Below are 23,214 nucleotides of genomic sequence, written 5' to 3' on the forward strand. Positions count from 1 at the left end.
CACTTTTTCTGCTTTTGTTATGTTTATTTAACATCCACTGTGTTTTTTGTGCTTTCCAGAAATTTTCTAAAGTTGCAGTGCGTTTGAACTCTCAGAGCCACTGTAGAAGGAATTCAAAAAAATAAAATTTGTGTTGCCAATAATTAATTAAGACGGCTGAACATGGATTTTGCTCAGACATCCTATATTTTGGATTTGGGGTCAAGGCACCCCATGCGCCCACTCTGGACATTCCCCTGCTAAAAGCACTGACATGTATATCAGGTATTTAAACTGAGGTGCACACAACCAGGTGTAAAAGAAAATATAACTTAACTCAAAAAAATATCAAAATCCTAAAAATCCCTAAAACAAAAAAAAGAAAGCTTACTGACTTTATGTTAGAAGCCAAGGTTAGCTCTGAAGGGACGCAGGGGGGACCTAACCTTATAGGGTGGACAGATGTTTTGCAGTCTTTCCCCCACATTGTAGACACACCCACGGAGTGCCATGGGCGACCAGAAACAACCACTAACAATTCAGTGCGCGTGAGTCTGCGTGTGCGTCCTGGGGGGCCGTGAGTATCGATCCTCCAAAGCGCACAAGAGATCGCATCTGGAGGAATTTTGCGCCCCAGCAGTTTCTACAGCTGCTCTTTACTGTGGAACTTTTATTTCTTCACATGAGAGTTTGGAGCGGAGCCGCAGCCTTGTTCGTCGGTAGGGTATGGCTGTGCGCTCCAGGACGGGGTTCTACAGGCAGGAGATCAACAGAACCGTGTGGGAGGTACCGGAGCGGTATCGAGACTTGAAGCAGGTCGGAACGGGAGCATATGGGACTGTGTGGTGAGTTATGCAAGTTGTAGCTGAAAGTTTTAAAAGAATTTGATTAAAAAAGAAAAAATCTGTTGTGTTGGACTGATTGTCAACAAACTCAACCTATCCTGTGCGTGTTATGCAGTTGGACAAGTCTGTTAGACTTTAAGCAACGTCTGTGTACATACTGTGAAAGGCTATAAAGTACAGTACGGTCTGAAAAGTCTTGAGCCTCCTTTCATTTCTTTATATTTTGCTTCCAGGGAGCCAGGCTTGCTTGTAATTTCTAAATTGTTTCCTCGGGATTTCTCAAAATCTTTCAACGTTTTTCTTTGGCTCCTTTTTGACCCATTTTCAGTCCAGTCCTTGTACCTGACCATTTTCAGAGGGATTATTTTCCCTGCTTACTTGTTCGCTGATTGGTCAGCAAAGCATGAAGAAGACACCTAACTCAAGTGTTGCCTACAGACAACAGTCAGCTTAGCAAATAATCAGTTTTGCACTTTGTTCCTAGCAGCTTGTTGCAAAAACACAACATTTGTTCCTGTTTCTTCAGTTGAATCTATGAGAAATACCAAAGTAACACAGTTGGACAGGCATGAAATGTTGCCTTGCACCAACAAGGTAATTCCCAAAGTGCTATTAGCCAAAAACTTGGCATGTCTTAGCAGCGTGTGCAGTGTGTTGTTAAAAAAAGAGTCCTGTCCTTAAGAAACTGGAAAAAAAAACCAAGCTGACACAGGACCTGAGAGATGCACCTGACTCTTCAGTTGATCCATTTACTGTTTATTGAGGGCAGCTGTCAAGGAAGGAGGACGAAGAGAAATTACACCAGAACTGGACTGAAAATCAGTGGAAACGGGTGTTGTGGGCTGATGAATACAAATTTAAAAAATTGATTCAGAGGACAGCACAGAGGTACAACAGCAAGTGTCTACAGTCATCCATAGAACATGTTGGAGGTTCTGTCATGGTTTGAGGCTCCATTTTAGCCAGCTGTTGGAGATCTCGTCAAAATGGATATTGATAACAAACACATTGCCAATTGTATGTGTTTGCATTGGCCTCCCCAAGAGTCCGGACCTCAACACTGTCAAAGCAGTGTAGTGTCAGTCAGTCAACATCCAAAGGAGAGCTTTGAATGTCCGTCCTGAAGACTTCTTAAAGAAACTACAAAGAAACTTGCCAAAGAGAGATCAGGCTGTGTTAAAGAATGATGTTGGACCTACCAATTATCCACTTTCAAGCTTATTAGAATTATAAATTCTGTTTTTGGCTTATATGCTTTATTTCCATGTATGTTTTAACACTTGTCTCAATAAATCTCTGTTTCCATTTCCCATTTTTCTAGGAAATTGTAAATAAATGAAAAGCGACTCAAGATTTCTGCACATCACTGCATCTTATGTTGCAATAAAAGCCTATCTAAGCATCAGGTCCTGGTTGTATGTGCTCTTTTGGTCAGTGGTCTCTCCACAGATGGCTGTCTAGGGCCCCTCTTTGCATTGTGTACTGTGACTGAGGGTCAACAAAGAAAACCCACCCCCAACTCTTATTGTTAGGGTCAAGCTAAAGACCCTGAGTTAATTCCTCAGAATGCACTTTGTCTCCAGTCACATTGCAGTCTACATTTTTTCCCACTGCAGACAGGGTGACTTGTCCTGCTAGGAAAAGCACAAGTTTGCTTAACTGGGAAATACATCCACACACACACTAAAAATGGGGCAGGTGCCTGACTGAAACCAAGAACACAACAAAAGAAACACATTTCTATGGAAAAAACATGGAAAGATGCAGTTGTTTCTGGTTTTAATTCAGATCATTAAAAAACGTTTCATTGTGCAATCGGGGTTTGTAATTCCAGTTTAAATTTCAGTCTGACAATAAAACCTGTTTTCTTGCTCATCAGTTCAGCATGGGACCGCCGGATAGGGACACAGGTGGCCATCAAGAAACTCCACCGGCCTTTCCAGACTAAACTTTTTGCCAAAAGGGCCTACAGAGAGCTGCGACTTCTCAAACACATGAAGCACGAAAACGTAAGACGCGGGAACAGCAAATACGACTCACATTATAGCAGATGTTGAAGTTCATGCTTGAAGGAGAAGAGATGTGATTAAATATCATTCCAGTCGGATTTTAATTGAGCTTTTTTTCCCTCCTGGCTTATCAGGTCATTGGGCTGTTGGATGTTTTCACTCCTGAAATCTCACTCGACCGGTTTCGTGACTTGTAAGTTTCTCTCTGCTCTCCTTAACCACTCTTAAAGAATCAGACAGAGCTCATTTGAATTGATCCCATGCCTCTCCGCAGTTATCTGGTGATGCCGTTCATGGGCACCGACCTCGGCAAGCTGATGAAGCTGGAGAGGTTATCGGAGGACAGAGTGCAGTTCCTCGTCTATCAGATGCTGAAAGGACTCAAGGTGAATGAAACCCTCATGAAATTTCTTGAAACAACAGGAAAGTGTTTCAGTGAGCTGATCTGATGCCCCCTCTCTCTGCTTTCTCCACAGTATATCCACTCAGCAGGGATCATTCACAGGGTAGGTGACCTTTGACCTTTTAGACTATGAGCTTTGGGGGTGGCGGGGCTACTTTCTCTTTTTTATACTCGGTCCCATTCATCTCGATTCCCACACAGGGAGCTTTGTTATGTGAGTGTGTGCGTTTGTGTCTGATACGCTGACTGTTAGATCGTGTTATTGAAATGTCTATTTTCAAAAGCCTTTCCTTGATTTTTCCTGCCTCTCAGAGAACTGCTTATTAGAGCAGAAAACGTATCAATTACTGCTAAAAAATGTGTTCTTTTTTCACCCTTGCTAGCCCTGCTAAAGAAACAAGCCTTCCAATTCCAAATCCTTTGTCCTGCCTCCCTCCGTTCTCTTCTTCTCCCCTCACCACCAACCACTCACGGCAGATGGCCGCCCCTCCCCGACCCTGGCTCTGCTAGATGTTTCATCCTGTTAAAAGGGATTTTTTTCTTCCTACTGTCACCAAGTGCTTTCTCACAGGGGATTATGTAATTTAATCTAATAAATTTTAGGGTATTTATGCATACAATATAAAGCACTTTGAGGCAATGTCTGTTATTGTAACGGCAGTCTGGCGAAGAAAGAGCGGCTAGTGGGTCCAGCGGGCATGTGGTGTGTAGGTTAGCTGGATAACTCGAGGCCAGTCAGTTAAATCGAACAACAGACCTTATTTGATGTTAGCAACATAAGACCATACATGCCAGGTCTCCACGGCTCTCCTCTGTCCATACTTACATGTGCGGGGATGGGTAGTCGCCGGTGCCATCGCGTTACAATGATGAGGTCTCTCTCTGAACAGACTGTTCGGCTGTAATGGCTGCCGCTGCACTCACACACACACTAGGAGTCTCCCCAACTACTACAATATCAGGACAACACCCCCTAGTGGTGCTGTATCACAATAATAAGGGTTGTTACATGGAATGTAAATAAAATTGAGTTGAATTCCTACTTTTAATGACTAATGTTAAACCTGAATCACATACTGTTTGTATCTCTTGGTCTCATTGGTCTCAACATTTCTTTTCACCACAGGATCTTAAACCTGGAAATTTAGCCATTAACCCAGACTGTGAGTTAAAGGTAATGCCGAATAACAAAGAAGATGTATCGATGTGAAGTCTCTAGACGTAGTCACGTTCTCTGTTAAAGTTCAGTTATTTCCTCCACTTCAGATTCTGGATTTTGGCCTGGCGAGGCAGGCTGATTCTGAAATGACCGGCTATGTGGTGACACGGTGGTACAGAGCGCCAGAGGTTATCCTCAACTGGATGCACTATACGCAAACTGGTACAGCTATCTTTCTTATAGGGATGGGGGTAAAAATCAGGAGGATATATTTCTTTCTTAATCCAAAATTGCAGATAAAGATGCTTGGCTTTGGGTTGCAGTGGATATCTGGTCGGCAGGTTGCATAATGGCGGAGATGCTTCTGGGAAAGCCGTTGTTCAAAGGCAACGACCGTATCCTTCACCGTGTTAGTCTAGCGTGTAACCCTTGCCATCTTTTATATGCAGTCTATGTTTAAGACTAACCACCTGAATCCTTCACTTCACAGCAAAATTAAGACTTATTCCCCATTTTCCTATTTTTACTGTCTCTTCATGTTGATCCCATTATACTTGCAAGCTGAAAAGAAAGCTCACAATTGAATATCAAAAATCAGTTAAACACACCCTTCTTAACCATATTTCACTGTCAGACCTGGACCAGCTGAGGGAAATCATGAAGATTACAGGAACCCCATCTCCTGACTTTATTGTGAAACTACAAAGTCAAGATGTAAGTAATAACCCGGGGTTACAGTTCCCTTTGAGTATGAAACACTGGCTGTAAAGTTGAAAAAGGGGAGGGCTGTAAAAGATATGCAATTTGCTCTCTCAGACCTCAAAGGGAAAAGCAGCTGTGGTCAGTCTGGTTTCATAGTTGCTATAATGCATTCCAATACAAAGTTGGTCACAGCGTTTTCACAGTTCTCATCACAAAAAGATGCACAGAAGTTTATCAAAACCATTCCTTTTTTCTCACAGTATGTTTGAAACACATATTTTTCAGATTGAAAGCACAGGAGTAGCTGTGTTTAGGACTTTCTCGGCACTGGGAGTCGAGTGCAGTGCATCTTCCTTACCTATTTTCTTAGTTACTGTAATGCTCTATTTTTCGTACCATAAGGCGCACCGGATTATAAGGTGCATTAAGTGAAACAAAACAGTCAGATAAGTCAAACTTTACTCAACTCATTCTTCTCGCTACTTCCACTTCCGTAACATTGATTCATTAATGTTGAATTCTCTCGCAGCTGCTCGTTTCCCATGTTGTTGCAGTATATTAATGACTAACCTCATATTGTGGATGGATTATCTCAGTTGTTCTCCTGACTGAAGTTTGGTCAGTTTACAGCATCCTGCCATGTAATTGCATTTGTTCCTAACCATCGGGAACCCTCGCATAAACCTTTATTGAGTGGAAAAAAGTTAGCGTTCATCCTCCAGCTTCACTGTGCTTATGTTATGCTAACATAGCTGTGTTGCTAGTGATCACGTAGCACATCATTATATACCAGCTAGCCCAACTTCAGTAACCCTACAAACTTCACTGCTGTTTAGTTTTCTGTCTTCATTTATTTTGGAAGTGACAGCAGAGCTGTACGTTTGAATTTTTTCAGAAATCTCTCAGTCAGAACATGCTATATCATGTTTAGGTGGAAACTAGCGAGCTAACTTCCTGCTAACTTCTAACTCCATTAAATTTAATAAATTCTGTTTTCATGGATGCCTGGATATTAAACTTAATTGTTACACCTGGTAAAGCAGCCACGCTGATCATTTTATTAAAGATGAAAGAATTTAGACAGTTTTTAACTCTCAGTGATGCTGCAGTGTTCGTTTGACTTTGGGACCTGAAGCTGACGGAATTTTAGACCCAGATTACACAGAGTCCGCAAGGCTTCTGACTACGGTAGTCACAATTGTCCGACATTCCATCAAGCGTTGTGTCTTCATAGCTTACCAAAGTCGTACTAAAACATTTTTTGACAGATTTTTGAGCGCCGTGTACTACATAAAATCAGTTCGAGGTCAGTAATCACATCCAGAATTCATACATAAGGCGCACCAGGTTAAAAGGCGCACTGGCGATTTTTGAGAAAATTAAAGGATTTTAAGTGCGCCTTATAGTGTGGAAAATACGGTACATTTCGCCAAACTGGTGCATGCGTCTTATTCTTGTATTCTACATGAGTAGCACTCAGGTGACATTTGCATTGAATTAGACTTTAAAGAATTACTTTCCTGTGTAGACTTTAATCAAGCATGTGGAAAGGTCACCTCTTATGCTCAATTCCATTTCCAAAAGTTTTAATCTTGGTTTGCATTAGATTGATTTGGTGCAGCCCCCTCCTCCTTTTAAAGCAACTTTCTCATGATTGGCTGCCCCTCACAAATAGAAGGTTTGAGCAGTAAGTGGGTGGGGCTTGTTGAAATGACAATAGTAGACATATGTGCTGTCACTGATTTAATATTTCAAATGATCAACCTTCTTCCTCTCCCTCTGCGAACAGGCCAGAAACTACATCAGAAGCTTACCAAAAGTGCCAAAAAAGGATTTGCACTCAATTTTCTCCAAAGCTAGCTCAAATGGTACGTGATCATACACCATCCATAAATTACACTAAGCTACTATCATCCAGAATATGACATGTCTCTGCATTACAGCTGTATGTGTCTTGGAAAAGATGCTGCTTCTGGACCCTGACCAGAGGCTGAGCGCCTCTGAGGCGCTTGACCTCCCTTTCTTCAGTGAGTTCAGAGATACGGAGGAGGAGACCGAGGCGCTGCCATACGATCAGACCCTAGACAACACAGAACTGCCGCTGGACCTGTGGAAACGTAATAAAAAAATACTGGAGTTGTTCAAAAATATTCTGAAAGAAATATGACAGAAGTCTGTTGAATCCAGAATCGAATGTAAAATCATGTTATCTTAGCTTAAAAGACCTCATAAAACCGTGTCCCCTCTACATCACACTATCAGATTGCTGGCTTACTTGTGGTTCTGAAGGTATTTAAAAGTAGAATGGGAGGTACAGCTGTCACGACAGATGGCCCCGCCCCTCCCTGAGGCTGGTTCTGCCAGAGGTTTCTTCCTGTTAAAAGGGAGTTTTTCTTTCCCACTGTCACCAAGTGCCTGCTCACAGGGCTCATCTGATTGTTGGGGTTTTCTCTGCATATTTGTAGGGTCTTTACAACATAAAGCGCCTTGAGATGACTGTTGTTGTGATTTTACATTATATAAAATAGAATTCAATTGAAATTAATCGAGTTGCAAAAAACCTATTACTCAGCTGTTAATGTTTTGGCACAGATCTTTACTGTTTTGGTCCTTTCCCCCCAATTCTCCTTTTTTTGTTCTAATCTGCAGCCAGCAGTTGTTCTTCAGGTTAAAAAAACAAATCTAAGAAAGCCTCTAATGCTTCCTGGTTAACACCAAACAACCAAACAAAGTGGGGCATTTAACTGCTGAAGAACCAGATTTTTCCTTTAGATAACCCCAAACATACAGAAAAGATGTATAGATAATAGGTAAAAATTGACAATGTGAATGACAGTAAAAAAAAAAAAAAAAAAAAAAAATTAATTCCATGAAGTTGCAGTACCTTCCCTAGGCCAAAAGAGGTCAGTGTACGCTAATCTTACTTGATGCAGATTTCAAATCTAATAATACACAGAAGCTGCCTTGATTCGTAACATAATCAGCAAGGCAGGCAGTGTCTTAGTTGTTAAACTTGAGTTTAGCATTGCTGTTAATAACAGTTTCCTCTTTTGTGTTGTGCAGGTCACACTTTCACAGAGATACTGACCTTCAGGCCACCCAAGGACTCGAAAGAGACGTCACTTTAAGAGCACACACACACACACACACACACACACACACACACACACACACACACACACACACTCTTACAAATAAAATTGCACCTACTTGCACCTACACCCACAAGTATTCTTTTCCTTTGACATTTAGTATTTGTGTAGAAAGACTGAATGTTATTAGTTTGTCAAAATGTTTGCTTTCAATAAATGTGGTCTATTCAGTTGTTTTAAGTTGTGTTAAGTTGTTGTGTTGTAGTTTATTATATGCATGTGTTTGATTAGTTTGAGATATATAAAGTGCTTTGAATTGTCAATAAGACTAGAAAACTGCTATATAAATGCCTTTCTATTTAAATGTTTGCTGTTCGAGTGGTCAGACCTGTGACATTTCCTTTTTGGGCTACTCTCTACAACTATCACCACCCTAGATTCAAAGCACTCCTTTTATCTGGCTCTGAGCCTGTAGCCCAAAGATGGGAGTACTGCTGCAGTGTAATTCTCCACTCTTTAAAATCAGCTTCTGGAAAATTGACCCAAGGTGCACAAACTCATCCATCTAAATCGGTTATACATAGCTGATGAAATTCTGAAACCTTTGTGTAACCACTATGGGTCGCACTGTGCTACGAAACAAAAGCAATGGATTGCTCGGTGACGAAGAAGGGTGATTTCTTTTCAGCTCTTACTGATATGAGCTGTGTGCTTAGTCATGTTGACTGGCTGCCTGACTGCTCTGTGTCAGTGGACTGTTTCCCGGAGATACACTTCAGCTTCGTACAGTAAAAATGGATAATACCTTCACATCCAAACCAAAAGGAGAAAACACAAATGTCATCAGAATTTCGGTGTTTCTGTTTCTGGCAGGTAACACAATCCTTCGATGAACTCAAATGTAGCTGTGATAAAAAAGTTAGCGTGGCACACTGTACATAGGGCTAACGCGTTTCTATTGACAGTTAACCTTTTTCTGCTTTTTCAGTTTTGTTGCTGTTTTTCCAAATTCTTACGTTTAACATTCTATATTTATCTACAAAAGTATGCTGAAAAAGTAAATTGAATCAAGTTAGACATTATGAGCACTATTATTTTTGATTCTTAAAATATGTTTTGCTATCGTATATTTTTTGTATAACTTTAAGCTCAACAGCTGCCAAGTTAGTAGTGGGTAACTTATGGATCCATGTGAAGATTATTCATAAAAACAATTTGAAGGCTATGCAATTTATTTAAGCCTCCCAAGTAAAATAGTTACTGGTAATATCTAGTCATCAGCCTCTGTAAGCCTATGCATCAGTAATCCAAGGAGCTTGGCGAGAAAAGCGGCTGGACTTCTTTATGGTGAGGTGAGGTGAAATGAAGTCCAGTTGTTTTTCTTTCCAAGCTCCTTAGATTAGCATGACCTGGATGACTGAGAACCTGCACAGATATATGCATAGGTCTATGGCCATGATTAACAAGATAATACTAACACGGTGTAATTATAAACACAAGTACAGAAGAAGTGTAAAGTCAGCACAAGGCCTGCAGTAATGCTACACTTTGCTAACGTTAGATGATTCTTCACATACCTGTTAGCTTAAAATAAGCAGCAAGTAGAGTTGATTAATAAAAACAATCCCAAATAAAAAACTTGTTAACAATCTGTTCCTTACCTTGTATGACCGAAAGCAGCCCAAAATAGCTGAAACTTTGTTTAGGCCTACATTTTCTTGTAAACTTAAAAGGTTACATGTTTTATGTAGTTTGCTTTACTGGTTGTTAGGCTTTCACCCAGTACTGTCTTCAGATGGAAAGCCCTCTGAACTGGCTGACAGTGGTAAGTGATTTTACATTTAATTCAATACAAGTCTTATGCTAATGCTGTTCTAGGTATCATCATAAACAATATATAATAAATGAACTGTAGCTGTAAATAAATTTGAACATTATGTGCAATAAAGTACTAATTTTTGTGACATTTTCTGAAGGCTTGAAACCAGTCATTATTGGCCCAAACTATGTGACGGTGGGTGTGCCAAGCAGCATTGAGTGCGGTTCCAGTTGTGGGACATGTACCTACTCCATGTCTCTGGATGGACAAAGTGCCGTGGGTCAAAGCAACATGCTAGCCTTTACTATTAATAGTTGGGTACCTTCTTTAACAGTGACATGTACAGTCTCAGGCGACAACGGGCTGAGTGCTACGGCAACAAAGAACATCCAGGTTTTAGGTATGAGCTTGTTAGATCTTTTACAAAACTAAGAGCAGTTCACTGAGTTATTGTCATGTGAAAAATTACGGACACTAGCCCATACTGGTTCCACTAATGACAAATATATATTTTTCTATTATAGCTGGACCTACCAATGTTTCCATTTCAGGCCCCAGTTTGATGAATCCCACAGTGAGCCATACCTATAATTGCTATGCGTACTGTCAGCCATCCTGCTACTACAGCTGGAGGACAGATAAAGGCCCATGGATCCGTAGTCAAGGAAATGTTGTTTCTATCACTCCTCGGGAGATGGACACCTCCAAAACTGTCACCTGCAAAGCCACCAATCGCATCTCTGGGCTGTTTGCCACTGCTACTCAAAACATAGCTTTGACATGTAAGTCAAGATTTGGAGACAAATGCAAAACTGGGAGCAAATACCTTTACACAAAGATTATTTTACTAATAAAAGAGGGATATGGTCATAACTACTTCTTAAGTTCCAGTAATTTTTTTTAAATAGAAGAAATCTGGAAGTTGAATATTTAAAGAAGATTGTTACAGACGGTTAGCCTGCCCAAGCAGAACTGCAAGCCTTTCATTTGCTAACTCTAAAGTTTATAGGTTTAGATGTTTTGTACCATATTTAATCTTCTACAAAAACAGAAGTGTCAAAGGGACTTGTTTTATGTAGTGATGCACCAATTCATTTTTTTCTAAGAACCATAACTGACAGTATAGACAAAAAAATTTTTTTCTTCAATGCAAAACTATTAGGTTCATAATAAATATTTACTCCAAACTGCAGTAAGTTCTAATATGTTACCACACTTAAACAACTTCAAACAAAATCACCTACTACTGGAAAGAGCTACAAATGATGAAAAAATGTTTTTCAGATATTAAAATAGTTGTTGTACATCCCATTTTACCTTACATATTCAACCATACCTAACAAAAGCAAGAGATTTGTGTACCAAAAGTTGCACTGATCCTCTTTATTCATCTCACAACTGCTTTGATGCTTTTCTTTTACCAACCCTGCTGGCTGGCTCTGACCCATGGGTAGTAAATTTGTATCTAAGAATTATAAATGGCTAACAATAACCATTTATATGTGTCCCAAAACGTAGGCTGTATCCTTTGGAGGCTGCATTTGAAGACCCGTTACGTCACAGCCAGGCGATGAGGGCTGTCCCAATTCATCGACTCCTTCAAATGCGGCCAACAAATGCGTCCTTCATTTCCCCAAATTTGAAGGATGGGTCGGGTGTGTCCTTCATGGCCCACCATATCCCAGAATTCATAGCGCGACCCAGCCAATTCCAGTTTCCAACAATGGCGGCAGCTACTAAGTTTTAATATTACTCTTATTTGGTCTGAGTGCAGTCAGTTGCCCATAGACATTGCCTGATGAGTGCTAATGACTAAATAGAGTGCACCTGTGTGTAATCTAATGTCAGTACAAATACAGCTGCTCTGTGACGGCCTCAGAGGTTGTCTAAGAGAATATTGGGAGCAACAACACCATGAAGTCCAAAGAACACACCAGACAGGTCAGGGATAAAGTTATTGAGAAATTTAAAGCAGGCTTAGGCTACAAAAAGATTTCCCAAGCCTTGAACATCCCACGGAGCACTGTTCAAGCGATCATTCAGAAATGGAAGGAGTATGGCACAACTGTAAACCTACCAAGACAAGGCCGTCCACCTAAACTCACAGGCCGAACAAGGAGAGCGCTGATCAGAAATGCAGCCAAGAGGCCCATGGTGACTCTGGACGAGCTGCAGAGATCTACAGCTCAGGTGGGGGAATCTGTCCACAGGACAACTATTAGTCGTGCACTGCACAAAGTTGGCCTTTATGGAAGAGTGGCAAGAAGAAAGCCATTGTTAACAGAAAACCATAAGAAGTCCCGTTTGCAGTTTGCCACAAGCCATGTGGGGGACACAGCAAACATGTGGAAGAAGCTGCTCTGGTCAGATGAGACCAAAATGGAACTTTTTGGCCAAAATGCAAAACGCTATGTGTGGCGGAAAACTAACACTGCACATGACTCTGAACACACCATCCCCACTGTCAAATATGGTGGTGGCAGCATCATGCTCTGGGGGTGCTTCTCTTCAGCAGGGACAGGGAAGCTGGTCAGAGTTGATGGGAAGATGGATGGAGCCAAATACAGAGCAATCTTGGAAGAAAACCTCTTGGAGTCTGCAAAAGACTTGAGACTGGGGCGGAGGTTCACCTTCCAGCAGGACAACGACCCTAAACATAAAGCCAGGGCAACAATGGAATGGTTTAAAACAAAACATATCCATGTGTTAGACTGGCCCAGTCAAAGTCCAGATCTAAATCCAATCGAGAATCTGTGGCAAGATCTGAAAACTGCTGTTCACAAACGCTGTCCATCTAATCTGACTGAGCTGGAGCTGTTTTGCAAAGAAGAATGGGCAAAGATTTCAGTCTGTAGATGTGCAAAGCTGGTAGAGACAGACCCTAAAAGACTGGCAGCTGGAATTGCAGCAAATGCTGGTTCTACAAAGTATTGACTCAGGGGGCTGAATAATTACGCACACCCCACTTTGCAGTTATTTATTTGTAAAAACTGTTTGGAATCACGTATGATTTTCATTCCACTTCTCACGTGTGCACCACTTTGTGTTGGTCTTTCACGTGGAATTCCAATAAAATTGATTCATGTTTGTGGCTGTAATGTGACAAAATGTGGAAAAGTTCAAGGGGGCTGAATACTTTTGCAGTCACTCGGATAACTTAAAAATGTAATTGTTTGGCTTTTTTCGGTGTATTATTTTTTCCGGAGTAAATTGGTTTGGCTGAGATCAAAGTTATTAGATTAGATTAGATTAAATTAAACTTTAAACTCGGGTGGGTTCCTCTGGGATTTTCGCACAGCTGAATAAATGTCAAACAGAAAACTGACTAAACAGAAGTGTGAGATGGTCGAGAATTTACGCCAGCGTCCGGTTATATTTAGATAGCAAGGAGCAGATGGCTGAGTTTATTTAACTCCACCGAGACGGAGACGCAGATCTGAAGGCTAGACCGTCCCATTTCACAGCCTCGCACTTCCGGCCTTGTCGGTCTTCGAAGGACCCGATCCACGTAGACCGCGAAGGCCGGTACGAAGGATGCGGCCTACGTTTTGGGACACCGCTACAGTATAGCCAGCTACTAGCTACCTTCCTAACCTAAGAAACAGAAGTGATAAGCAAATGTTTGCTGTCATGACAAAGGTTTGTTGGTAGTGTGTTTAAAAGAGATATTGACGAGGTAATTGTATATTAACTTTGTACGACAATGTGTTTCACAAATCATCTGTCTTTCAGTTGGACCATCAAAGGTTCAGATTGAAGGCCCAGACGTTGTAGAAATTGCGGAAACGTATAAATACGTGTGTACTGCCGAATGTCACCCTTCTTGTCGCTTCCTGTCGTCTGTGGACAGTCAGACCGTGAGGGGCAATGTGATCGAGATGACACTGGATCATCCGCTTAAATCGGTGACTCTCAAGTGTGAAGCACAAAATACTGCCTCAAGGAAGACAGTTACAGCCCTAAAAACTGTACAGATGAAAGGTAGACAGTCTGAAAACCATGGTTTGATGTAAAGCTTACAAGATATTAACTGTTTTTACTGATACTTGACTCAGATCTTTGCCTTCTGCTTGTGTTCAGTGATAGACCACAGTCTGTCCACTCGCCCTGAAGAAACTTCAGCCCTGCTGCTCCTTGCCTTCGGCATTGCTGCTGCCTTCACACTGTGATTGAGTACAGAACAGGTGAGGCTCTTCATGTTGCACAGTTTATTATCATTATTAAATATTACACAAATAGTTTTTGGCTGTAGTAGTAGTAGCATGTTTATTATTACGTTTGAGTATTATTATTATACAGTATTTATTAAGTGTCAGCATCAATTTAGTGTCAATAACATTTTTTTTCATCAGATAAATAATTTATCTTCTTGTCTCTGTGTTCTTTTCTCTCAGATCCTTTTTTAGGCGCTGAGGATCAGTTTTGCGAAGAAATGGCACTGAATTGCTGACTCACCTGTAGCCTAGTGCACATTGATCTTATGCATTTGCCTCACATGTTGTTAATAGGCGGATCCATGTTTGTGCTTGATAAATTAACTTGAAATGTTGTATGCGAAGGGAGTGTTCGTACAAAACTGACATTCTTCTGCACTGATACAATTTAAATGTGTACAAAGAACACATTCTTCTTCTGACATGTACAAAATTATCATCTCTATTAATAAAAACGGACCTACTCTGGAACTCAATGACAGTCTTTTTTTAAATGGTTTGGGTAAACCTAGGGGCAAACACTTATATCTTTATAAATGGAAAATCAGTGCTAAAATAAATCACAACTAATCACTATTAATCCATGTGTGGTGTTATCAGCTTTACTACAGGAGCTGAAGCTTCTGAAAATCATAAAGACGTAAAATATATTTATATAAAGCGCCTTGAGGCACTATATAAATAAAATTGAATTAAAATTGAAAAATTTAATAAAGTTCAGTTACAAAAGTTGTACCTGGGAAATTTTTGCTTTGTCACCCAATCAACAAAAGAAAAAAAGCTGGTGAAGTCACACATACTTGAGTCATCTCAGTTTCCTACTAAATCAGTAAATAAGAAAAGTTAATTTAATGAGAAAAAAACTTTTTTAGTGTTATATTTTTAAAGGCGATGGGTGGCAGGTGTGTTTCACTTGGCCTTAGCAACATTTAAAGCCAGGAGAAAATGTGAAAAAGTTCAAATTTCTATTATTCATTTATTTTTAATATTATGCCGCTTTTTTACTGGTTTGTCACACTTGAGATTAAATGAGGCTGTTTGTGACCCGTGAACTGAAATGATTTTCACGCCCTGCTTTATCAGAAGAAAGAATGAGTAACCAGCACAGCCACAGTTTCCTGTTGATAAGAATCTGCACTTAATGAGCAGTCAAGTGTTATTTAATTTCACAATGTTTGCAGTCTCAGGGAAAATGTCATATGTTTCATAAATCTTATCACATTTAGAACTTTATTTGCGGTTACCTATGAATTAATCTGTTAAGTGTTTCCCACACTTGTGCATTTAAAGGCTGTAATCTCATGTCACAAAGAGCACTGGCAATTAACACTGAGCTGCTAAAGGCGCATGAACTTATTACTTAACAAATGAACTTTTCATTTTGGTTTTATAAAAATAAATGTTGAAAACACCAAACGACACCTCCACACTGACACTGTAAATCATCGCAGGAAGATGACCTGCACGTATTTGCTCTGACTGCAATAATTAGCAGATTAAGTATTTATTAATTCTATATCTTTTCTGCATAAAGTCAAACCTCTTCTCAGTAAAACTGTGGTGAATTATTTTGCTGAAGATGTGATGAATTTTAAGTATCCTAATGCACATTATAAAAAAGTGTAATATAAATGTCAAATGATTCAGCTCTGTATTAGGTCTCATTACTTTTAAGATGTGCAGCAATTTCCTCATCAGCAGTAAAAAAGAAAAGACTAGATAAAAACAGAAACACCAAATGTGACTTAAATTTGAAACAAACATTAAAACTGTGATTTCCAATCAGCCCAACTTTATATACATGGTTACACAAACAGAACTTTCTGTTTCAGATGTATGGCCTGTGGGTATAGGCATCCAAGAGTGTCAGAAATGCCACCGTGCCGGTGGTTAGCAGAGTTGCCTCACAGCAAGAAGGTCCTGAGTTCAAGTCCACCATCAGGCCGGGGTCTTTCTGTTTAGAGTTTGCATGTTCTCCCTGTGTTTGAGTGGTTTCTCTCCGGGTACTCTGGCTTCCTCCCACAGTCCAAAGACATGCAGTTACTGGGGATAGGTTAACTGGTAACTCTAAATTGCTCATAAATGCGAATATGAGTGAGAATAGTTGTCTGTCTCTATGTGTTTGCCCGGTGACAGACTGGTGACCTGTCCAGGGTGTACCCTGCCTCTCGCCCTAACACAGCTGGGATAGGCCCCAGCAACCCTGAAAATGATATGTGGAAGAGAATGGACGGATGGGAAAAAATGTGACTATGAGACAAACGGATACTGTAAGTGTGCTGTCTCATTTAAATCTAATTGAAGAGGAACTAGAGCCGCAAAGAAACAAAAAGGAAAATCTAAAATAAAGTGTGAAATACAGAAAAATAAATAAATAATCTTAGGAAAGAAAGCTGGACTAACCATTGTGTGTTTGGGATAATAATTTTGAAGTTTATAAAAATCCTGGCAACTTGAATTACAACATATCTGTGATTAACTAGGTTAACTATAACGTTTTAGCTTCAATGGCAAGTGTTTCTACCTTGGCCACATAATACATTTATTTATAGGCGCCTTTAAGACCCTCAAGGTCACCTTACAATAACACAAAAACAATAGCAGCAATAAAATACAATAAACATGGCAAAAAAAAGATTTAGACTTAAGGTAAAAAAACAAAAACACAAGCATGAAAGTATAAAAGCTGAGTAAGGTAAAAATGAACTAAGACAGATCAGGTGTATGCAATTCTGAATAGATGGGTTTTGAGACGTGATTTAAAAGTGGAGAGAGACAGATCTGTGAGCACAGGATTATTTTTTTGCAGCACTGTTCAGAGAAAAAAAGAAACCCAGACAAAAGAACCAGCTGATAACCAACATGTACTTCTTTTACCCCTCGAGGTTGTTTGCTTTTTGTGTTGAGTGGTTGATAACAGTGGGCATACCATTTCTCCCATGTATTATAAGGACTGTACAGTCTTTATGATCATAAGAGAGTGGATACTTCAGCATCTGCGGACACCATGGTTCATCAGTCAGCCTGTCTGCTGCTGCTCACGTGTCTGCCTGGTAAGGAAGACACACACACCTCACGTCCGCTTGCATGAGTTGGAATTATCTAAGCGCAGGTTATCAGATTTTTATGAAAATGGTATGGTGAAACTTTTTTATGGACTTATTGAATTAAAAGTTGAATTTATTTATTGTAGTGTGACCTGGAACATATGGAATATATGGTGTTAATTTGACATGAAATTTGTACATTTTTCATGATAAAGGATTTTATGGCAACACAACTGAGCTACTTAGAACCACAGCAGACTCTACATGTAAGATTCCTCGATCACTATGTTTCTAAATCTTTTAAAAATGATGTTTTATCTCGAACTTTTGTCAAAAATTACAATCCAATAACTTACTTGAATGTAACAGCTTTATCTGTTCAACCATTCCCAGCAGATGGACCATCCTCAGTGGTGCTCAGTGGGGTTGATGTAATGACTCTGGGGATACTGTACAGTTTTCAGTGCTCGGCCAGTTGTTACCCTGCATGTCAGTTCACCTGGACCTGGGGGAATGTGACTTCCCAGGGCCCAGAGCTGAGCTTGCAGCTTACAGAACTACAGGCAGCCCAAAACCTGACGTGCACAGCTGTCAATCCTGTTACCAAAACAGCAGCCGCTGCCCAAAAGATGCTGCAAGCAGCAGGTAGTGACAGCAAGATTCAGTTTGATCTCGTAAGTTGTCTTAGCAGCAATAACTTCAAGCAAATGTTTTTTATTTTCAAACTTTTCAGCCGGACCTTCAAACATACAGATACGTGGCCCAGGAAATCTCACTACAGGAGTTGCGTCCAACTTCACCTGCTCGGCTGAGTGCTACCCCTCCTGCAACTATATATGGAGAGTTGACTTCGATGGCATGACATTCAGTACTGTAGAAGGAAACCCGGTTTCCATCGTTCCACCTCCCAGGACTCTCTCTGGGTCTCTGACCTGCAAAGCTCAGAACTCCCTCTCACATCTTTACATCTCCACGACTCAGTCTCTGCAGGTGGCATGTACGTAAAGGTTTTTAAGTCTGCGAGTTAACAATAAAGACACTGAGAACTTCTTATTAGGCAGTGCATCATTTGTGTTGCTACTTGCTAAAGTTAAGTTAAGTTAAAACCAAATATCATCTGATCTTGTGAGACTTCATTCTCTTTTGGAATCACGTGATCACAGTGAATCCCAGAAAGTTGATTGTGTTCATCTGGACGTTACATTTTTACTGGGAGTTTTGTCCGCAAACCTTATAAACAGTACATTTGCACAATGACTGAAACTTGCACTGCTGACGGGCTGTGAGGTCAGCTTCACGATCACTGATATGCAAATTGTTTCAGAGGTGGCGTTCCTCCTGGTCCAGGGTGTTTACACCCTCATCATTGTCATTGAACAAGAGTGGCCACTCGCCTGTAGGCGGAAAAGGACTGCAGAGTCCTGGCCTGAGTAGTTAGCTTTTCTGTTTTATACCATCTGCTTAGCCAGAGGTTGTTTAGTGTATAAATCCAGCTGGCACTTAACCGTGTACACTGTATTACTCTGTGCCGGGGGACGCAGTCGTTGGAGTGGACCCATTTTTGGCGTAGTGCATCTTGGGGTTTAAAAGCCACTGAGAAGCGATGTTTTGAGACAATACGTCTCAGCTGTTCTGATACTCCTGACACATAAGGAATCATGAAAGGATTTTGCTTGGGCAGTTTTTGTCTTTCTTCTCTTCTGGATCACCTGAAGCATTTTTAGGCGCCTTCACAGCTTTGACAAATGCCCAGCTGGCACAACCACATTTACTCAGGGCTTTCTTGGCACGATGTTCTTCTGCTTCCCTGGCTGCTGTGTCAGTGGGGATGGTGTTCGTTCTGTGTTGTAGCGTCCTGATGATACCCAGTTTGTGCTCCAGTGGATGATGAGAGTCAAACCTAAATAAATAATTAGCCATATCCATTTATGGTACACATAGATTTTCAAATTTCCCCCTTAACTGATGGAAATCTTACAGTCTAAGTCCTATTAGCTGTGAATGTTGGTTCAGTTTCTTCCCAGAAAGCTTCAACGCATTCAGTATTCTTGTTCTACACATGACAGGTATCAGAGTTCAGTTTAAAGCTGAAAGTTCAGAAGTGTTCATGAAACTGAGCTTGCTGTTTGATATTTTAGCTGTGTTTACATGAGCATCCATCATGGTTTGCTAACCATGTGTATGACTATCAAAGCAACCTCTGTTTCACTGACACCTCAGTCACTGCCTCTGTGTCAGACTACATTGATGCAGTAATTTGTGATAAAGGCAAATCATACAGTGGCTAAAACAAGCAAAATAAGGAAAAAAACATATTCCACAATATAACTGAAATATGTATCTTTCTATTAGCAAAGCATTTGCCGCGTTGAGTAAGAAATTAAGCTTTTTATCTTGTCTGTTCTGCTTCTAACCTCAGATGGACCATCCTCAGTGGTGCTCAGTGGGGTTGATGTAGTGACTCTGGGGATACTGTACAGTTTTCAGTGCTCGGCCAGTTGTTACCCTGCATGTCAGTTCACCTGGACCTGGGGGAATGTGACTTCCCAGGGCCCAGAGCTGAGCTTGCAGCTTACAGAACTACAGGCAGCCCAAAACCTGACGTGCACAGCTGTCAATCCTGTTACCAAAACAGCAGCCGCTGCCCAAAAGATGCTGCAAGCAGCAGGTAGTGCCAGCAAGATTCAGTTTGATCTCGTAAGTTGTCTTAGCAGCAATAACTTCAAGAAAATGTTTTTTATTTTCAAACTTTTCAGCCGGACCTTCAAACATACAGATACGTGGCCCAGGAAATCTCACTACAGGAGTTGCGTCCAACTTCACCTGCTCGGCTGAGTGCTACCCCTCCTGCAACTACATATGGAGAGTTGACTTCGATGGCATGACATTCAGTACTGTAGAAGGAAACCCGGTTTCCATCGTTCCACCTCCCAGGACTCTCTCTGGGTCTCTGACCTGCAAAGCTCAGAACTCCCTCTCACATCTTTACATCTCCACGACTCAGTCTCTGCAGGTGGCATGTACGTAAAGGTTTTTAAGTCTGCGAGTTAACAATAAAGACACTGAGAACTTCTTATTAGGCAGTGCATCATTTGTGTTGCTACTTGCTAAAGTTAAGTTAAAACCAAATATCATCTGATCTTGTGAGACTTCATTCTCTTTTGGAATCACGTGATCACAGTGAATGCCAGAAAGTTGATTGTGTTCATCTGGACGTTACATTTTCACTCATCCAAGTGACAAAACTCCTGCTGAAAACGAGTCCAAATGAACAGAATCAACTTTTTGGGATTTCCTTACCTGGATGATTGAGCATGCATCAAGACAGGACTGTGTGTAGAGTCCAGCAGAAGCTGCAGGAAGTCATTTTTCCACAGTTAGTCCAGTCGTGTGGTTCAAGTGTTGACTTGACACATATTTTTGCTTTTTCCTGTTCAGCGGCAAACCGCAGCCTGGCCACTCGTCTTGAAGAATCTTCAGCTGTGCTGCTGCTGGCCTTCATCATTCCTGCTTCCTTCACACTGTGATCGAGTAGCGACAGAACTCGCCTGAGATATGATGTAATCAGCTGTTGTATTGTTGTTATTTTTGCAATTATCTGTCTTGTTAGTGGACCTTGAAATGAAAACTTACAATGTATATTTAACGAATATATGAAGCAACAGTCCAAATTAAAACAAAGTCGAAAAGGTAACAAAATCCAGGGAAAACATGAGAGCAAGGAAAAACTAAACTAAGAAACACATAGACAAAGAATGAGGGAAAACTAAAGCTGCTCATACACACAAGGCTAATCAAGGGAAGAGCTCACAGCTGGGGAACAGCACACAGGTACAAACACTCAGAGGCATGGGGAAGTAAAGCTAAATACAAAATGCTGAAGACAAATAGGTACCATATTAAAACAGGAAGTAACTAAAAGTGGGAACATCTACCTTGGTGGTGGAGCCTTAACAAAATGGAAGGCACTAACTAAAAGCAGACTGAAACCAGACACTAAGAAACTATGAGAGAATGGACGTGAAGAAAACAACCTTGAAAATCCCAAAAGTACAGTGGCCCAGAGGGGTCAAACACATTGCAACTTCACTGCAACTTTTCAGAAAATAAATAAATAAATAAGCTTTGTCAAAATACCAAGCACCGTGACAATCTGTTATTAATTTTCTAAGCATTTTTTACAATTATTATTATTTGCTACTATAGTGTTAACTACAATAAAGATGTGGAGTTTTTATCTCACTGTTAAATGTTTCTTTTTCATATATGTGTGTTTTTCTCTGTCAGATTTTCCGGCCTTTGTGAATCAGCTCAAGATAAAATGGCTTTGAGAGTGAATGACTCACCTGCAACCTGACAATGCAGCACTTTATGCTCGTCTCACTTGTTTACAATGGGCCAGTCTCTATTTGTACTTTCTAATCAGTGAAGCTGAAAGGACTTTCATATCAGAGTACAGAAGGGACGGCGCATACGAGGCGTAGCTATTAAGATATTTGTGACATTCTTTAGCATGTGAACAAGAACGTATGGGATCAGGACGACTTACACGTGGCAAGATATTTTCTTCTGTATCCTGAAAATCTGAACAAATAAAATCTGACCGTGCAGTGAAATCACCTGTAAGAGTGTGTGTATAGTCTTAAAACTGCTCTGGAACTGGAAAGCATGCCCAGTTTCTCATTTAGCTAGTCTTGTTTTAGCTTTGGCTCCATCTGCTGTACAAAAGCTAACATTTGCATTTTAAAAATATGCAGACATATGCAACAGTTTGGTAGGCATTCACACTGAAGGTGGTTGGGTGAGTTAGATTCATCAAGATGCTACTGTGTGTTACAACCTGCAACTGAAATAACTCCACTTATTGTAATTACAATAACAGGATAGGATCATCTTTGTTGTCGTTATACAAGTACAACAAAATTTAGACTGGCATCTCTTCTGTGCCCATCAGAAAATGGCTCGGTGTTTGTAGCTGTTGTTCATGTGCATTGATTTATGTGCTTTTCACTGCAGAGCCTCACTGACATGGAGACGCTAGAAGAACTGCACCCACTGGTCCGCTCTGCACAAGCATCAGTAACATATATACTGTATGTGCAAGGCTATGTTTACCCATTCTGTAGCTGCACTACCACATTTACTATTTACAACTACCACATACTCTCATCACCCACTTGAGCACAGACTGGGTGTCATCAGGACACTACAACATAGAGCCAACACCATCCCCACAGACACAGCGGCCAGGGAAGCTGAAGAACATGCTCCCTAAGCTAAAACCCTTAGTGATCCTTGATGTGTCAGGAGTATCAGAACAGTTGAGACACATTTTTTTCTAAACACCGAGTCTCTGTGGTGCTTAAAGCCCAAAACACGCTGCGCCTAAAATTGGTCCACCCCAAGGAATCGGTCCTCCAACACAGTAAAATAGCGTACGCTGTGCCAGGAGGATTGCCATGATTTATACATCGCGGAAACCAAACATCTGGCTAAGCGGATGGCACAACACAGAAGAGCTACCTCGTCAGTGGACACTCTTTTAATGATGGGGATGTACACATCCTGGACAGGGAGGAACGCTGGTTTGATCGGCAATCAAAGAGGTCATTTAAGGAAAAGGACATCTCTGAACTGGAGAGGGGGCCTAAGGGTCCATCTGTCACCATATTACAATGCTGTGAGTGTGTGAGTGATACTCAGGTCTTTGATCATGACAATTTGCATATTGATCAATGAACTGACCTCACAGCCCATTGTTCATTCAGTGGGCTGGTTTCAGTCATTATGCAAATGTACTGTTTACAAAATTGGTGAAACCTGCAGTCAGCTGAGACTGAAGACGTCACTTGGATTGGACCAAACGTTTCTCCCACTGAAAACGCTGCATCCAGATGAACAGAATCAACCTTTCGGTTCCACATTTTCCTGGATTTTATTAAGAC

At 40.8% G+C, this 23,214-nt stretch overlaps 3 protein-coding genes across 4 annotated transcripts; all 3 read left to right on the forward strand.

The window, feature by feature from the left end:
- Positions 1–318: 318 nt before the first annotated feature.
- mapk12b (mitogen-activated protein kinase 12b) lies at positions 319–8,464 on the forward strand. 2 transcript variants are annotated; one of them, XM_082510642.1, is made up of 12 exons: positions 319–824; positions 2,704–2,833; positions 2,968–3,026; positions 3,108–3,219; positions 3,310–3,339; positions 4,363–4,410; positions 4,503–4,617; positions 4,692–4,790; positions 5,030–5,109; positions 6,887–6,965; positions 7,041–7,214; positions 8,161–8,464. In XM_082510642.1, exons 1-12 carry the CDS (start codon positions 706–708, stop codon positions 8,223–8,225), a joined length of 1,110 nt encoding a protein of 369 aa, XP_082366768.1. In that variant the 5' UTR covers positions 319–705; the 3' UTR covers positions 8,226–8,464. The 2 variants fall into 2 exon arrangements, with proteins under 2 accessions (XP_082366768.1, XP_082366769.1); XM_082510643.1 differs by having other exon boundaries at positions 322–824; positions 4,719–4,790; positions 8,161–8,463.
- A 188-nt stretch (positions 8,465–8,652) lies between these two features.
- Positions 8,653–14,590, forward strand: LOC309691835 (uncharacterized protein). Its single transcript, XM_082509801.1, has 7 exons — positions 8,653–9,062; positions 9,961–10,014; positions 10,166–10,408; positions 10,533–10,790; positions 13,741–13,989; positions 14,089–14,192; positions 14,403–14,590. The coding sequence occupies exons 1-6, from the start codon at positions 8,984–8,986 to the stop codon at positions 14,175–14,177; spliced, it is 972 nt and encodes a 323-aa protein (XP_082365927.1). The 5' UTR covers positions 8,653–8,983; the 3' UTR covers positions 14,178–14,192; positions 14,403–14,590.
- A 3,133-nt stretch (positions 14,591–17,723) lies between these two features.
- LOC309692583 (uncharacterized protein) lies at positions 17,724–20,828 on the forward strand. The gene is made up of 5 exons (XM_082511230.1): positions 17,724–17,914; positions 18,003–18,266; positions 19,689–19,937; positions 20,026–20,289; positions 20,708–20,828. Exons 1-5 carry the CDS (start codon positions 17,899–17,901, stop codon positions 20,794–20,796), a joined length of 882 nt encoding a protein of 293 aa, XP_082367356.1. The 5' UTR covers positions 17,724–17,898; the 3' UTR covers positions 20,797–20,828.
- The last annotated feature ends 2,386 nt before the right edge of the window (positions 20,829–23,214 follow it).

Source organism: Aulonocara stuartgranti, assembly GCF_965226115.1.
Source record: "Aulonocara stuartgranti genome assembly, chromosome: 17".
Lineage (NCBI taxonomy): Eukaryota > Metazoa > Chordata > Actinopteri > Cichliformes > Cichlidae > Aulonocara > Aulonocara stuartgranti.